At 41.4% G+C, this 17,847-nt stretch overlaps 1 protein-coding gene across 1 annotated transcript in view; it reads right to left on the bottom strand.

Moving 5' to 3' along the window:
• The window catches only part of acaca (acetyl-CoA carboxylase alpha), a 267,266-nt gene that overhangs the window by 157,757 nt on the left and 91,662 nt on the right, over positions 1 to 17,847 (bottom strand). Inside the window, exons 27-32 of the mRNA XM_078224912.1 lie at positions 16,480 to 16,569; positions 15,289 to 15,407; positions 11,206 to 11,229; positions 5,686 to 5,829; positions 4,340 to 4,442; positions 1,933 to 2,040 (exon numbers count right to left, since the gene is read on the bottom strand). Coding sequence (XP_078081038.1) covers positions 1,933 to 2,040; positions 4,340 to 4,442; positions 5,686 to 5,829; positions 11,206 to 11,229; positions 15,289 to 15,407; positions 16,480 to 16,569 — 588 coding nt within the window. The remainder of the gene's footprint in view (positions 1 to 1,932; positions 2,041 to 4,339; positions 4,443 to 5,685; positions 5,830 to 11,205; positions 11,230 to 15,288; positions 15,408 to 16,479; positions 16,570 to 17,847) is intronic.

Genomic DNA, 17,847 nt, shown 5'->3' with positions numbered 1-17,847 from the left:
TGGACCACATTACCCTAGTAATGGACCATATTTTTGAACTGCTGCAGGTATGGTACAACGAAGTAGCTTGCCAGGCTATTTCAGAGGGCAGTTAAGAGTGCATTACATTGGTGTCAGACCAGTGTCACATACAGGTCAGACAAGGATTCCAGGTTCCTTCTCTAAAGGGCATGAGTTAATCAAGTGGGTTGTTACAAAAATCTGATAGCTCCATAGTCACAAATGATTCCAGTTTTTCATTTCCAGGTTTTTTTTAAAAATTAAACCAATTTGAAATTTCAAACCATCATGGTCAAATTTGAACTCTCTGGATTAGGGGTGCAGGTCTCTGCAATATTAGACAAGCAACATCACCACCACGCTACAGTACCCAGTGTATTGAAACCTCTTGGAACATGGAGGAAGTCTTCTATTAATAATAAACAATGATTAATTAGGGTTTTGTTCTAGAACATTGGTTCTATTTTTCAAATAGGTTCCTTTCTTATTTATTTCTTGGACCTTGACAGGTCATAAATCCTACAGGAAGTTTGCTGTTCATGTAACGTAAATGACCTAATCATGCAAAATGTCATCCAAACACTGAACTTCACTTTGTCAAAAAAAATTGAAATGATTAGTCTGCACTGACTCCCTCACACTACAGACTCTCCATGTAGGACACTGACCAGGTGAAAATGTGTACCCACAAATCTCTCAGATGTCATGACCAAACACTTGTGTCTCAAAATTTTACAAGATCATCACAACATTGACAAGGCCACGAAGCCCAAAAAGCCATTTCCTTTTTCATCTAACCAACCCAAGAAGTAATTAGAAATATTAAACTTGAGTTATAATATTTCAGAAGATCCTCTCCTACTCACGGCTCTTCACTTATCCTTGATGGAGGGAGGACAGGTGACCTGACATAGCTGCTGGCAACATCTTCAGCTCACAAAGAATATTGGAAATGTAGGTAAGTAAACAAGATCTCAAATTCTCATTTACCATGTCTTTTCAATCTCCATGTCTTACTGTGTTCAGGGCATTTCCTTTGACAACATCAAAGGCATAAAACCACATTTTATCACACTTCCTCACAATGTATCGCAACAACAAAAGCTTCTCGCACCCTTCCACACCAAATTTATTCTTTTCTTTTGAAGGTTGATGAATAAGGTTCAATGGACATTAGCCAGCCTCTGCTACCAAATGGCTATTCGATATCATGAGCATTTATTAAAATTTATTCATTCATGGGATGTGGGCATCGCTGACTGGGCCAGCATTTATCATCCCTAATTGCCCTAGAACTAAGTGGCTTGCTAGGCCATTTCAGAGGGCATTAAAGAGTCAACCACATTGCTGTGGGTCTAGAGTCACATGTAGGTCAGACCAGGAAGGACAGCAGATTTCCTTCCCTAAAGGACATTAGTGAACCAGATGGGTTTTTATGACAATCTACAATGTTTTCATGGTCATTAGACTTTTAAATTCCAGATTTTTATTGAATTCAGATTTCACCATCTGCCATGGTGGGATTCGAACTTCACCATCCCAGGAATCAACTTGGTAAACCTTTGCTGCACTCTCTCTACAGCAAGGACATCCTTCCTCAGATAAGGACACTAAAATTTCACACAATACTCCAAGTGTGGTCTCAGCAACACCCTATACAATTGCAGTAAGACATCCCTATTCCCATACTCAAATCCTCTGGCTATCAAGGCCAACATAGCATTTATCTTCTTTACTGCCTGCTGTACCTGCACGCTTACTTTCAGCGACTGACACACGAGGATACCAAGGGCTTGCTGAGTATCCACCTCTCTCAATTTACACCCATTCAAATAATAATCTGCCTTCCTATTTTTGACACCAAAGTGAATAACCTCATATTTATCCACATTTCACAGCATAAAATGAAGTGGATTGAATACTTGTACTCACCATGGAGTGCATGAACTCTCCAAACATTGTCACCAGGGCATCGTCATCAGTGTCATTGTCAATCTTGATAGCCACATTGAGGATATGAATAGGTTCATCTCTCATACTCTGCAAATTAGAACAAAAAATGGTGTGTAGCAGAGAAGGGCAGGGAAAGAAGCGATTGGATTGGGTTTAAACAATGTCATGACAAACGTATGGAAACAGACAGGCCTGGTATTTCATCACAGCTGCCTACGCTGCATCTTCACCAGAGGTGTGATGGATACCCTGTTTGCACCCAAGTACTACTGTAAAAGAGAAGACGACCACACGCAGGTCTAATTGATTGATGTGATACAGCCATGTAAATAGCTGAACGATATGTGCAACATTCAGAATTAAATCAAGGGGAAACTCTCCAGGTCCTGAAAACCATCATTGTCACCAATGCTATGAACAGCGCACAAGAAACAATACTTTTCACTGTCTACTAATACATGTGAAAATAATAAATCAAATTTTAAAAAAAAAACACTATTTCTCTGCTGATTTTTTATTTAATTCATTCGTGGGACATGGGCGTCACTGGCTGGCCAGCATTTATTGCCCATCCCTAGTTGCTCTTGAAACCAAGTAGTTTGCTAGGCCATTTCAGAGGGCAGTTGAGAGTCAACAATTGCTGTGGCTCTGGAGTCAGATATAGACCAAACAGGTAAGGATGGCAAATTTGCTTCCCTAAAGGACATTAGTAAACCAGATGAGATTTTCCAACAATCGACAATGGTTTCATGGTCATCAGTAGGTTCTTAATTCCAGATTTTTTTTATTGAATTCAAATTCCACAATCTGCCATGGCAGGATTCGAACATAGGTCCCCAGAACATTAGCCGAGTTTCTGGATTGTCTAGCGATAATACCACTCGGACATCGCCTCCCCTAAACTCATAGATATTGGTGTTGTCTCCCAATCGAGACGTTGTTTTCCAGACTTACTCAAATCATCTAGAATCTTCAGCCCACATCAGCAAGACTCATTCACAGCTCAGAGAAGGAGTGCACAAAACAGGCATATATATCCCAGCATACTATCCCAAAACCAAACAAAAATCAGAAAAACCAGGAAACCCATCTAAGGGAAGCCAAGGAAATAAAACTGTTAAGAGTGCACAGTTCCAGCACCAATTAGTTTATTTGGAGATTCTTTTGGCTTTATAAATTAACACTAAATTCCAAGACACTTTATAATATGTAGAAAAGGTACCAGACACTAGGCACATGGCAGTGGTAGAAGTTTCAACTGCTTAAAACTCTTCAACATGTCCGATGCAGCTAGGAAAAGCTTTCAATTTATTTCAACAGCAAGCAATCAGGCTTTAAGTGTTACTGCTGATGACAAAGGATTTTCCCTTGTGCTTTTTCATGAGGATTTTCAAGATGCCTCCATCTCCACCACCATAAAGATAATTTTCCTCTTAAGACTGTTGCTTTCTTTTTCATACAACTAAAAGAATCTGAGAGATTATCCATTTGCTCTCGTTTTCCACCCCCTACCTAGAACCCCAATTTTACCACCTTTCTAGACTGGACCCTTGTCATCATTTGAGACACAAAACCTCCAGAGTGAACTCTTCATGCCCCAAAACAGAAACTGGGGGAAGGCCAGAGGCAGGTTTATCAGAATGGTATTGGGAATGAAAAACTATTGCTCTCTCGATTGGCATCTGCAGCAGGCACTATCAAGTAGACAGGCGGCTTTAGCTGGCTGCAAAGAAAGTACATTCATCAAGGTAACAAATGCAAGGTGATTTCTTTTGGATCCAGTTCCTGTGCTAAGCTCAGTTCAGTTACACCACTAGTTATACATGTTGCGCTTTCACTCTGTCATCCAAATTTGATTTTACTGCAAACTCTCCAAAATATTATTTCCTATTCAACATCTGCACATCAAAGCTGTGCCAAAAGGCCATCAAATCTGACACACAACTCATAAACATGCCCGTTTTAACACCAGCAACACCCCCATCTGAGTAAAAAGGAAACTGATCCTCAAGCATAGCTTCACATACCATACCAAATTTTGGGATTTAACCTGTGAGTAACGTTTATGATAAGCAGGAAATCTGCAGCATTTGAAGATCTCGACCAGTGAACAGATAAGTGCAAGTGAGCCTGGACAATAGTGTCCGGGACTCACTAATAACATGGTAATTGTGTCATAAATATTTGAATCGGCTTTGCGCCCCTTCTGAGCATGAAGTCAATTTTGCCAAAACAGGGCTGGTAAGATCGTGGGAGGCGAAAAACCGGGCATGATCCCGACTGATTCCCGGGACGAGCCAGTAAGATCCCACCACCCTCCCAGGAGCTTAGCTCATTAGCTATCTGATGCTCCATCTGCCTTTTGTCCCAAGCTTATGCCACTTACTTTGTTGTCATCTTCATCATACAGCGAGGCATGTCCTGATTCAGGAAAGGTGGGGCTTGGAGGTGGTGAGTCAGAAAAGCAGCTCGTCACATCTTGAAAGTTTCTGAAAGTACAGAAGTACATCGAGTTGGTCACATGTTCCAGAATTCAAAACTCTTAAAGAGGAGCTGGTACTTAGAAAATGTTGAGACACAGCAATGGTCAGTTCACAAGCTTCATCAGTGACCAAAGGCTACTCCACAGGCTCCTGCATGTCCTCCTGAGTGTGTTACAAGTCAATAATACATCAAAGAGATCAAAGTACAGAATAAACCATAGAAACAGGTCTGAACAAATTCACCAACACACAGTGAACTCTCTTTAGGGTTGAAATGCTACACAGTCCTGGCTGATTTCATGTTTCTTTTGGTAATTATGAACCATCGATTCCCATGATCAAAAATATTTTCTGCCAGATATAGTGTATATTTAGTTAAAAGAGCAAGCAGTGAGAAAATGGATAACGCAGCAGATTAAATGCTAGCCTTTGATCTCAGGGATTTGAACTCAAAATTGACTTCACGTGATGGTACCTCTATTGGATGGAAGTTTAGATCTAAACTTTGCTCCGAGTGAGCAAGGACCCCATCCTCCCCCAGTACTAACCTGTCCCAACCACAGATTGGAAGGATAAAAGTTTGTGGCAGTGATTCACAATAAGAAGTTTTAAATTTGTCTCATAAGTTGACCACATGTGAAATCCACTGCCATACAATGTGTTTTAACACGTAATTCAAAATCAACCAATCACCCTGCTTAAAACTAGTGATTTACAAGGTTTGACATCCTGCAACAAAGTTTTTTTTAAGTTTTAAAGATTATTTAATTAGTGTCATAAGTAGGCTTACATTAACACTGCAGTGAAGTTACTGTGAAAATCCCCTAGTTGCCACACTCTGGCGCCTGTTTGGGTACACTGAAAGGGAATTTTAGCATGGCCAATGCACCTAACCAGCGTGTCTTTTGGAGTGTGGGAGGAAATTGGAGCACCCGGAGGAAACCCACGCAGACACGGGGAGAACATGCAGACTCCACACAGACAGTGATCCAAGCCAGGAATCGAACCCAGGTCCCTAGTGCTGTGAGGCAGCAGTGCTAACCACTGTGCCACCCCATGCAGTTCTTGTAAAAGATATTCAATTAAAAAGCCAGCAACTCAAAACTTCAGAAGCCTTATGCCCCCTTTTCTTTAAAAAAAAAATGGGTTTTGCAATCTCATCCCTAATATAATTTGAATAATGCTACGTTACTCAGATAGAAAAGTTAGAAGTTCAAGTTTTTGAAATAAAAAGTGCATGCAATCTTACCTGACAAAATCTTCAAAGGTGCGAAAGGCGACCATTGCCCCCATACGCTGGCATGGTGGAGTGAAAGCAGTATCGAGCAACACATCGCTCACACTAGCAACATGGAACATCCCATAATGGTTCAAGTTTGATGAGAAAGACATTCTGAATTGAAACAAAGATGAATAATTAGCATTGGAGAGAGGCAATTCACTGCATTTTATTTTACAGAAATTAGCCCTATAGTCTCATGAGTGCAATAACACGTTTGAGTAAAGTCACACTGTGCAATATTAGTAATGTGTGTAAATGCACTCATGAAATTCCGAGGTCCACTATTAGTTGTTAATTGACATGGATCAATTCAGGTGCTACTTACATTGCAGAGAATCATTGCCTTCATCTGATAAGTCGATAAAGCAGCTTTGAGACAAAGCAAGCTTAAAAAAAAAAGGTGGGATTCTCCAGCCGTTCACACCAGCAAGATTCTCTGGTCCCGCTGCAGTGAACGGAGATTTGGCTGAGCTCCATATTCTACGTCCTTGCTGGCAGCAGCAGCTGGACATGAACGGTTGGAGAATTCTGGCTCACAGCTCCATGTGACGAGCAAGTGGGAATTCCAAATCACCACAAGTATCCGTTTGATAAGCTTTCTTCCTCCAGTCTCCATTTTAACTCTCTCCATCTCCCCGATTCCCACTCCTTTGATTCTCCATTGCCTGACTGACAGCCTAGAGGGAACCTAGAGTGGTCAGCCAGGTTTGAGGGAAGATTCACTCCCTCCATGTGGGCAAGTATCGACCCAAATAAGAACCAGGTACTCATAACCTCTGGACAGGAAGTCAAATCAAATGTTACTGTCAGGTCATCAGTATTAAAACATTAGAATGCTATAGGATATTTCTACAGTAACTAAACAGCCTTTCCAGCATCTTGCCTATGGGAATTAGATATATTCACCCAGCCCCAAAATGCCGCCATATTTAACTCTCCCATAACCTTTTGTAACCGTACCACATTTTGCCACGTCCTCAAAATTGTTATCAACAAACTTCAAGATTGCCTCTTCATTCCCAACGTCCGGGAAAGTTATGCATACAGTGACTCCAACCAGAAAACCAGAATACAATATCATTAACCCCATCTTCCTTCCCTTTACACATAGCTTCTGCTTTCTACTTTCAATTCTTCACTATGTGGCATTTAGCCACATCCACCTTTATTCCATGGACAATTATTTTGGTCCATCAGTTGTGCCGTAGCAAATGTTTTTTTGAAAATCCATATAAAACACATCCAGTGCATTCAAAGAAATAGCGAAGGTTAGTCAAGCCTTACATGACAAGCCTGTCAGAAATCTGTGCTGACATACATTTCTCCAAGTACTTTGAGATATTTTTGTAGTTTATCCTTAACTGAAATAAGACTAATTGGGCTATAAATTCCTGGCACATCCTAGTCTTTTTCTTTGAATACGGATGCATACTTACAGATGATAATTAGCTCTCTCCCATAATTTCCCTCTATGGCTGTTGTCACCATTTCTAACTGTGTAGCCAACATAAAGACTGTAAGGAATCAATATCTCATCCAGCTCATCAGCAAAACCAAAAATACCCTCTAACTCCCAGATATTCATTCTGTCTCTCCCTGGCTGTGATATGAAGCTTTTAATCCAGAGCTGTAGAATCTTAGCACATTGCTCCATTAAAGCTTATATTTTACCCTGCGTTCAACTCAAATCAAGATCATTTGCTTTTACTTGCACTACATGACACCCACCGCCCTTTCTTGCTTCTATGTTAAAGCCCTAAGCCACAACTTTGAGCATTTGGTAGCTCAAGCTCAACCCTTGCCGACCCCCACATTTCTACCATTCATGACATAGTAACGTGCCCTTACCTTCACTAACACTCACATCGCTTCACCTTTGTGTAAGAAACCAGATAAGAATAAGTGATTAAAATATTTCTATTTCTTAGAGAGAAGTTACTAGTTAGTCATAGTTGTAATCAGGCATAGACGATTGCAGTCTCCAATTGCTTGGCTGGCTGCCCTAAAAAATGGGAGAGAAAGTTCAGTGTTCCCCTCATTTCAGTTGGATACAAGTTTCAACTCTTCCGGAGGATAGTATTGCTATCTGTCAGGAAGGGGCAGCGCTCCGAAAGCTAGTGGCTTTTGCTACCAAATAAACCTGTTGGACTTTAACCTGGTGTTGTGAGACTTCTTGCAGATGGGCGAGCAGTGGATCAAGTTGCACCAATGATTCAATGGAATGGATTTGACAGCTCCAGTGGTCTCCTCTTGCCCTTCCTTTCGTTTGTTAACACAGCTATCATTAGCTGGATAGGAACCTCTTGTGCTGGGACCATCCCGACTTATAGAATCCAGAACACACAGTTCCTGATTCAGCCATTAAAATATAAAGCTATGGTCAGTAATTGACCAGCAAAAGCAATGTAAATCCGAGACTTGCCTACCAGACCCCCAAAAAATATGATTCCTCCTTCAATATTAACATTCTGAATATCCTAAATTCAACAAGACAAAAAAGCTTTCAGGAGTTACAAAAATATCCGTATTATTGGAGCTAGTTTCCAAAATGCCACAAATGCTAAGTTAGGTTCTATTTCAAATTGATACTCAGTACTTGCATTACGGCTTGAATCTTTTTTGTGGAATATTTAACATAAGCAGCGACAAAGGGGTTTCTAGCACAATAAATGAAAACACTTGTGCAGCTAAAAGCGATTCAGTTTTAATGGGCACCTCAGCTCAATACCGAGCCAGGAAAAGTAGGATCATCTCAGGTCCCACTCTACCTGATGACATAGCATGCAACACCTTCACACGTTGAATTGGAACTGCATATAATTACACAGATCAATCTGACATCACAGCAACATCATTTTTTTTTGCAATGCAGTTGATATTTCTTTCCCTCATTTCCATCCTCAAAGCCCTACTTCATAATGAGATGCAGTTCCACAGTCACTATCTACTATTTTTTCCATTGCCACTCTTCACACGAATGTCCTTTCAGGGAGGAAATCTGCCATTCTTATCTGGGCCAGCCTATATTTATTGTTTCTTGCACGCTATACAGACAAAGCATACCGTACAAAGAAAAGGAAAGGAGAGAGTGCAGAATATATAGTGTTACAATCGTAGAATCCCTACAATGGGATTGCAGAAGGAGGCCATTTGGCCCATTGAGTTTGCACTGACCACAATCCCACCCAGGCCCTATTCCTGTAACCCCACATATTTACCTTGCTAATCCCCCTGACACAAGGGTCAATTTAGCATTGCCAATCAAGATAACCCACACATCTTTGGACTGTGGGAGGAAACCAGAGCACCCGGAGGAAACCCACAAACACGGTGAGAATGTGCAAACTCCACACAGTGAACCCAGGTTCCTGACGCTGTGAGGCAGCAATGCTAACCACTGCATCAACTGCCTGATGGCAGCAGGGAAAAAGCTGTTCCTGAGTCACTTGGTATGTCCTCTCAGACTTTGTATCTCTCCCCTCCCCCCACCCCCCCCCGACAGGAGGTGGTGGAATAGAGTACGTCCAGGGTGTGTGGGGTCCTTGATCATGACAGTAGGAAGTGTAGACAGAGTCAATGGATGGGAGGCTGGTTTGCTTGATAAACTGGCCTTCGTTCACAACCCTTTGTAGTTTTTTGCAGTCTTGGACAGAGCAGGAGCCAGACCAAACTGTGATCCAAACAGAAAGAATGCTTTCTGTGGTGCATCTGTAAAAATTGCTGAGAGTCATAGCGGACATGCCAAATTTCCTTAGCCTCCTGAGAAAGTAGGGACATTAGTGGGTTTTCTTAATTATAGCGTCAGCATGGAGGGACCAGGACAGGTTGTTGGTGATCTGGGCACCTAGAAACCTGAAGCTCTTGACCATTTCCACTTCGTCCCCATTGATGTAGACAGGGATATGTCCTCCACTACGCTTTCTGAAGTCGATGACTATCTCCTTTGTTTTGTTGACATTGAGGGAGATTTTAGTCGTCGCACCAGATTCTCTCTTTCCTATACTCCATCTCATCATTGTTTGAGATCTGACCCACTACAGTGATGTCATCAGCAAACTTGAAAATAGAGTTGGAGAGGAATTTGGCTAAACAGTCATAAGTATATAAGGAGTATAGTAAGGGGCTAAGGACATCATTGCTGAGGATGATCATGGAGGACGTGGTGTTGCCTATCCTTACTGATTGCGGGTTAGGCTCCAGTGGCAGAGGGAGGAGCCAAGCCCCAGGCCATGGAATTTGAAAATGAGTTTTGTAGCAATAGCATTGTTGAAGGCTGAGCTGTAGTCAATAAATAGAAGTCTGACATAGGTGTCTTTGTTGTCTAGGTGTTCCAGGATTAGACGTAGGGCCAGTGAAATGGCGTCTGCTGTGGACCTGTTGCAGCGGTAGGTGAGCTGTCGTGGATCCAGGCAATCTGGGAGGCCGGAATTAATTCGTGCCATGACTAACTTTTCGAAGTACTTCATAATGATGGACGTCAGAGCCACCAGACGATAGTCATTAAGGCACACTGCCTGGGATGATGGAAGTCTTCTGGAAGCTGATAGGGACCTCAGATTGTTGTAAAGAGAGGGTCAAGATGTCTGCAAATACCCCCCACCAGCTGGTCCACGCAGGACCAGAGTGCTCATCCGGGTACCCTATCTGGGCCAGTTGCTTTCCGTGGGTTGACTTTTGAGAAAGTTGCTCTAATCTTTGTCCGCTATCCCATTTTGACTCTGACTGCATTTATACAACATATTCAAGACTTCCCTGTGACAAAATCATATTGTCCAGGTCAATAAGGCTGCTTACAAAAGGCTGCTTACAAAAAAAAAATAAGTGCTGAAGTTTATTTCTAGAGGAATACAACTGAAAAATAGAAAAATGCATCAAACGTTAATTAGACCACACTTGATGTACTTGTTGCAATTCGGTTTCTCATACTCTAAAAAGGATATAGAGGCAATGGAGGGGGCACAAAAAAGATTTACAAGGGTGACACCAGAGTAGTGAGGCTATACCCACAAGGAAAGGTTGAACAGGCTGAATCTCTTTTGTCCAGGAAAGAGGGCCAAGCGCTGACCCAATAGGTGTCTTTAAAATAATAAAAGATTTTGATGGAAGAGACAGAGTATTTCCACTTGTGAACAGCCAAAGTCGACGTCACCAATATAAGGCAGTCACCAAGAAATCCAAAGGTATTCAGATGAAACTGCTTTACCCAGAGGAGAGAAGAGAATGCAAAATCTGCTACCACAGGGAGTGGTTAATGCAAATAGTATAACTGCACTAAAGGAGAAGCTACATAAGCACATGAAGGAAAAGGGAAGAGAGAGGTTATGCTGATAATTAGATAAGGAAGTAGAGGAAAAGGTGAATAAATGCCAGCATGGACTGCTTGGATCAGTTTTCATTCTATAATTCTATGTAATTCCAACTTAAATTAATTCAATTAGATGTTTTCATAAATTAGATAAAATTAGTAAGTAAATGATTGTACAGTACCTGTTTAGGGTGGGGATGTTCCCTCTGAAATCAAACAATTACTGACAGGTTAGTGGAGAAGGATAAACAAAGGATTGTAATTACTGATCAGGATGGATGAGTGTTCACATTGAAATCAGCAAACTGAGAGGTAGAATTGAAAATTCAGTATTCCAAATGTTACACATCAATTAGGAAGGCAAGCCATTTTACACACACGCACACACATACTTGCTGTAATAGGTATAGGCCTGCTTCAAAATGTACATAGTCAACATCCCCAGGGCATAGAAGAATCCCTACAGTGCAGAAGAGGCCATTCGACCCATCGAGTCCGCACCCACAAGATATCTTACCCAGGGACTCTTCCCCCACCCTATCCCCATCACCGCATACATTTACCATGGCAATCCTCCTAACCTTCATCTCTTGGAACACCAAGGGTCAAATTAGCATGGCCAATCCACCTAACCTGCACATCTTTGGATTGTGGGAGGAAACCCATGCAGCCACAGGAAGAATGTGCAAACTCCACACAGTCACCCATGGCTGGAATTGAACCAGAGTCCCTGGCGCTGTGAGGCAGCAGTGTTAACCACTCTGCCACCATGCCGCAAAAGCAATTCACCTGTATTTTGATCAGTCTTATGCAGCAAACTCTTATTTACAAGGAAATCTACCATAAAAGGGTGTTTTCCTTTAATTATTAGAGTGGCTGAATCATATCACACTGATCACATAAAAAAACACAAGAACAAAAACCTAATAGATAGACTTCCCTAAAAACCTTTTTTCCCCAAGGTGCACAAAGTTTGTTTGAAATGGTTAGCTGTGAATGCAGACCCAAAGACACGTGAATGCTCATGAAAGATCCAGTGAACTGGCCTGGACAGCAATGAGTCCATATGGAACAATAGTTTTCAAAAGTTAAGCAGCAGACCTTTTTTGCAATGGCCTTTAGATTCAGCTGTTTTAGTAGTGGCCTCATATATTGGTGGCCAAAGCTGCAATTCCCAGGGCTTCATGTCATTCAAATCCACCTACCAAGGTTGGATTAAGGGTGTGGACACCACACGCAACAGAAAAGAGCAACAGGTCGATCCCTGCTGCTGGAGGTAGGAACTGTAAATTCACAAAATAAGCTCGGGCCTTTCAACCTGAAAGAGAGCTTTTATGGATGGGCTTCAGAGGAAAATAATATAAATTAATGAGACAGAGCAGGTAAACCCTCAATAGTTCCAGATTCAGATACACAGACACACGCCAAACACACACAGCTTGCAAGATTTGTTTCAGCATTATAGATTTCAATCTCGTTTTTAAACCAAGCCCATTTTAGATTCTTTCAATAACAAATTAAATGCAGGCAATTACCTACACAATCAGAACATAATCTTTAATCGTTCAAATCGAATTGTCTTGGAATACATGTATTATTATAATAATTCAGTATAAAAAGGCACCTGTAAGCAACATCTCAGCCTGCTCCAGTGAATGCAAACACACAACGGCAGCCTGCACATTCCCTCACAGTTATGATTGATCCTCATACACATGCAATCACAATTTCTCTTGGCCTTTACCATCAGCTCGGAGAATTTCATTTCATTTTTATTTTCGCAGCATTCAAGCCTTTGCATCTGAAACATTTCATCTGACAGAAGTGGCTCTCACTCCTTCAAGATTTCCATGTGGGGGGAAAAAAAAAAGAACACAAGCAAGATGCATGCTAATAGTGGCATTTAAATCAAGTCATGATTTGGTGCCAGTGCAGGCTACAGTTTTATAAATGAGGAGGCGAAGCATAATAAGGTGAGAATTGATGCATTTCGCTTATGTAAACCTTATTGCCATTAACATTTAAAGTGATATTGTTGCATTGGGCATGCTCCAGCAAAACAAATTACACCACACAGCTTTCTCGAGATTTCAGGATATAATAAATTTACACAGTTAGTTCTTATTGTTAAAGATATGTATTCTGCCATTTTTTTTTTCCTGCAGAACAGTTTGAAGATTGTTTTGTCACAACTATATAATCATATTAATGCACTCCATGCTGGTGAAATATCGTGAAGTTCAATGAATCTGATGGGCTGCAAGTCAAATCTTATTCAAAGTGGCATGCTATCTCCTTTATTAAAAGGCTAAGCTCGGTACAATTCATTTTTAAGTTGCATTGGACTTTTAAAATCAGGCCTGCGGGACTTAAGCGACCATTTCTCTTTGGTAAAGAACGCCACGACTGAACCATTCGTACCACTTTCTAAAACTCGTACATAAAAAGCACAGGGAGGATGGTACTGAACTCGGGTGGTAAATACACTGTCCGATACACAAAAGCCAGGAAAGCCCCAGAGTTTGATTCCTTCTCTGTATTGACGTCAACTATGGGATGGAACTATGGGAGCTCCAATTAGTGTCAGCATCCACTCCAAGTCCTGCTTGCCATCCTGTCATCGCATTGCAAAGTGCACATTTGTGGAGATTGGGCAAGGACAGGATTGGATGAACTGAAGGTTCGGCTTGGCTATGAAGCTCTTCACACCCACCCATTCAGTCAAATGTCCTGCTGACGCTTGGGTACAGATTCACACACAAAGAACCACCATACGAGTGGGATAACATGGAAGCATAATCCACCTTGTGCCAGTGTTTTCAGAAGCCAATGGGAACAAATTGAGACAGGAGTCTAAAAACAATATTACATTTTGAAAATTAAAACTTTTGACAAAAAAATGGGCAAATAAATTTGAGTTAAGGGGGCAATTGGAACAAAAAGGGGGGAAAGTGAAAGAGACATACAGACAGATTGTCAGAGACACAAAGATTTACTGCATTTATACAACATATTAAAGACTTCCCTGTGACAAAATCATATTGAACGAGGGAGAGGAATAATGGGCACAATTCTGCTCTGATCTATCAGAGATAAAGGCACTGTCCAAGTTCTAGGTCGAGCAGCAGTTTCTCTGCTTTAGCCCCGTTTGGTTACCTCACTGTTGCAACTTCCATTATCATTTAGAGAAATGGGAAAAGTGAAAACAGCTGATGGCTGAAGGATGTAATGCTGATAATTTCAAAGTTGCACCAGAATTGAATTGTGAAAAGGTACAGGATACGTTCTCCTTCCCATTATCAACTGGATTGCTGTCATTATGCCAGCACATAGATTTTGTACTGTGCGGTTATGATTGTTGAACAGTGTTTTATTACAAGAAACATGAAAGTAAATTTAATCACCCTCAGAAACCTAACATTTTCTATGGAAACAAGCACATTTAAATTCAGGCCTGGTCATTGCAAATCTGACAAGTACATTCTGACAGAGTAAAGCCACATTGGCATTGAACTAAAGACAAAATGTTACATCCCATGAAATACAGTAATCAGTGCATTCATCAGTAGCCTGTTTATATAAAAGAGATGAAAGGAAAACAGCTTTGGTGCTTCGAGACAAACCAGGGAGTAAGGACAGCAAATGGTGGCAGGTCAATACCTGCAATTATCTGACTGACAAATCCTCAGCCCTGCTGAGATTGGCAACCATGAAATTCATGGTCAGTTAAGCAGAAACAAGTACTTTGTGACAATGCAAGTTACTTCATTTTCCTCGGTCATGTCTGTCTTCCATTCCGACCATTTTCGGGGATGCAAACATACGTAAAAGGAATAGGTTTGATGAATTTGTTGGTTGGTGGCAGACTTTTGGTTGTGCCAGTTTTCATTTGCCCTGCACTATCATCAAGGTCCAAAAATCAAATTGGAGTCAAATAGTTATATTAGGTGGTTTACGCAGCAGTTTAACAAATATCTGCAGTTCATAAATATCTCAACCTTTTAAGGTTGCCTCCTCACCATTCACCTCACTAGAGAAATACATTTGTCTGTCATGGAAGGGCAAATACAATAAACCTCAGGATTTTGTGCTCTACTTGGGAGCTTTGCCCATTGGCTGTGCATATTGGGAAACTGCTTGCACTCTTCCATTTAAAGCCATGTCCACAATTCTTCAATATTCTCAAAACCCCACATAGCAACCTTCATATCTACTCTTATCTAGACTTATCCTCCTAGGTTACAGATAGGGAGGAAGTTAGTTACCTATTTGGATGGGATGTTGGCAACATGAATTGAAACTCTACAATGCAAGTTCCATCTTGAAGCTGGCGATGCTGAACACTGTTCAACTCGTATGCAATGTAGGCTCTTCTAACGTAGACCTGCAGGAAAACAATGGAATTATATGGGCAGCTTGACATGCCATCAAACTCCCAAGTTGTCAGTCATGGCGCAGAATGGGTAATATTCTCAATTTAAGACAATGTATTTTTTTCCCCCCAACTTATCCCATTAACTATTTCTGTTCACGTGCAGCATCAGGTAACTGAAATGCATCCTAATCGTAGTCACGTTCTTCCCCAAGATAGTTTGTATGACTGGATGAGAACTGCAATCATGAAAACATGGTCTGCATTCAAAGGTCCTGCACATGACACTGCAAGACAACATAAATTTCCTCCAGTTCTCTTTCTCTCTCTGGGTAGGGAACAACTCTCTGCGCAAACATCTCTGGCACAGATGTAAAAAGATTACAAATCATCCACAGACCAAATTGAGGGACAAAGTCCACGGAGATCAGGGAAGACAAATATCACCATCCATTTGGTGTTTCTGGGAGGGTCTTTCACTTCAAATTTAATGATACTCATGACTGGAATACCAACATGGTGCACAGTGCATGAACATGTAACAGAGCCACGATATTTACTCTGTCACTTGGAAAAACAGAGAATGGAGGGAGAAAAGGAATGGGAAATGAGCAGGAGGAGAATTATTCCAACCTGCTCTGGGACATTTGGTGCATGGCAATTGGCCTCAGTGCTTAGAAAGAGAAAATCCAACATTCCTGTTTGATTCTGCAAAATATTCAGAGACAGATGTCAGCTGAAAATGTTATCAGGCGCACCAGTGATGCCCTACCATCCACCCAGATCAAATTACCTATCCACACTCAGATGAAGAACAGACATTCACATTGCTGCTGGCACCCTCCAACCATTAGCCCAGGATGGTCTCAAGGCCTTCACCAAGTAGAGGTGAAAATTGCAAGGGAAATGTTACACGTGGCTTTGGATACTTTTCTTTTGGTGCAGCTTGGAGTACAAAGGCGACCCTCCAAAAACAGACTGACCTTGTTCAACAACATTTTGGGATATCCAGCTATGTATGATGCAACAGACACTGGAAGACAACAGAAGCACACCATCTGCTGCTGAACTGTGCAAGACTAACCTCCAATGCTGCCATTCTCACCACTTGGTTACTATGATAGAAGAAATTGGGAAGAACATCGAAGATAGAGGTCTCCGATAGAATGAGCTTCTGTGAACAAGAAAGCACACAAAGAAGTTTCAGTACATATTATTCATGGTGAGGTGAGCTATGTAACTCAACTGTTTACATGGTTTTAATATGTCTGCACAAAGAGAATGAAGGTAAGGGATCATACAGATATCTAATCAACATCTTTTTTAAAATAAAATTAACATAATATCAATAAAAATATCTGTACAGGTGACAGGATGGGAGCTATGTTGAAGCTATCCTGTGTCATGGAGTAACAGAATTGTTTGTGATTTTCATTCTGTAAATTCCTTCATGCTGTGGAAAGCCAGCAAGTCACTAAGCAGAGGTCAGCAAAATCTCCAGTGGAACAAAATAATCAAACGGTGTCCCCCCCCCGCCCTCCGTTTTGTACGTTTTTGACTTACACTGCCATATATTTCAACCATTGCCAGCAACCCCACAACAATATTTCATTCATTGGTCAATCTTCTGATAACAGCCCAGCGAGAGAGGGTTCATGTGCAATTTTACCATGTGAAGGGGAAATCATCAAACTTTGCCTCATCCTATGCTCAGCTAGCTTTCATTTGTGCTAATTTTTCTGCAAGACCAAAAGTGAAATCTTAACCCAGACTTGCTCTCAAAGCCAAGGGAAAAATGAAGCTAATTGCAGCATTCTTTGCACTATTCTAGCTGACAACACCAAGCCAGGTGTCAACTGTGGTTCAGTGTTACTACTCTCACCTTGGAGTCAAAGGGTTGTGGGCTCAGTTTTCACTCCAGAGTCTGCTGCCCATTTTCTAGGCATTGCTGAGGGAGTGCTGCACTGTCGGTCGTGTCATCTCTTCAATGAGATGTCAAACCGAGGCTCCATCTGTCCTCTCAGATGGATGCAAAAGATCCCAGTGCACTTAAAAAACGGCCTGGGAATTCTTCCTGCATTCATCCCTCAAATAACACTATTAGAATAGATCAGTTATTTTGCTGCTAGTTGCGGCATCTTACTGAACACAATTTAGCAGCTGCAGTTCTCAATGACTACATTTAAAGAAGAACTTCCATATATAGGGCATATATAGTCCAAAGATGGGCGGGTTAGGTTGATTGGCCAGGCTAAAATTGCCCCTTGGTGTCCTGAGATGCGTAGGTTAGAAGGATTAGCGGGTAAATATGTAGGGATAAGGGGGTAGGGCCTGGGTGGGATTGCAGTCGGTGCAGACTCGATGGGCCGAATGGCCTCTTTCTGCACTGTAAGGCTTCTATGAACCTGGTCTTGTAAGGGTCAACATCATGCTGAGTGGTACATTTACCCAC

Source organism: Mustelus asterias, chromosome 12 (assembly GCF_964213995.1).
Source record: "Mustelus asterias chromosome 12, sMusAst1.hap1.1, whole genome shotgun sequence".
Taxonomy (NCBI): Eukaryota; Metazoa; Chordata; class Chondrichthyes; order Carcharhiniformes; family Triakidae; genus Mustelus; species Mustelus asterias.
Note: the sequence above shows the minus strand (reverse complement) of the source record. Positions and strands in the feature narration are given on the sequence as shown.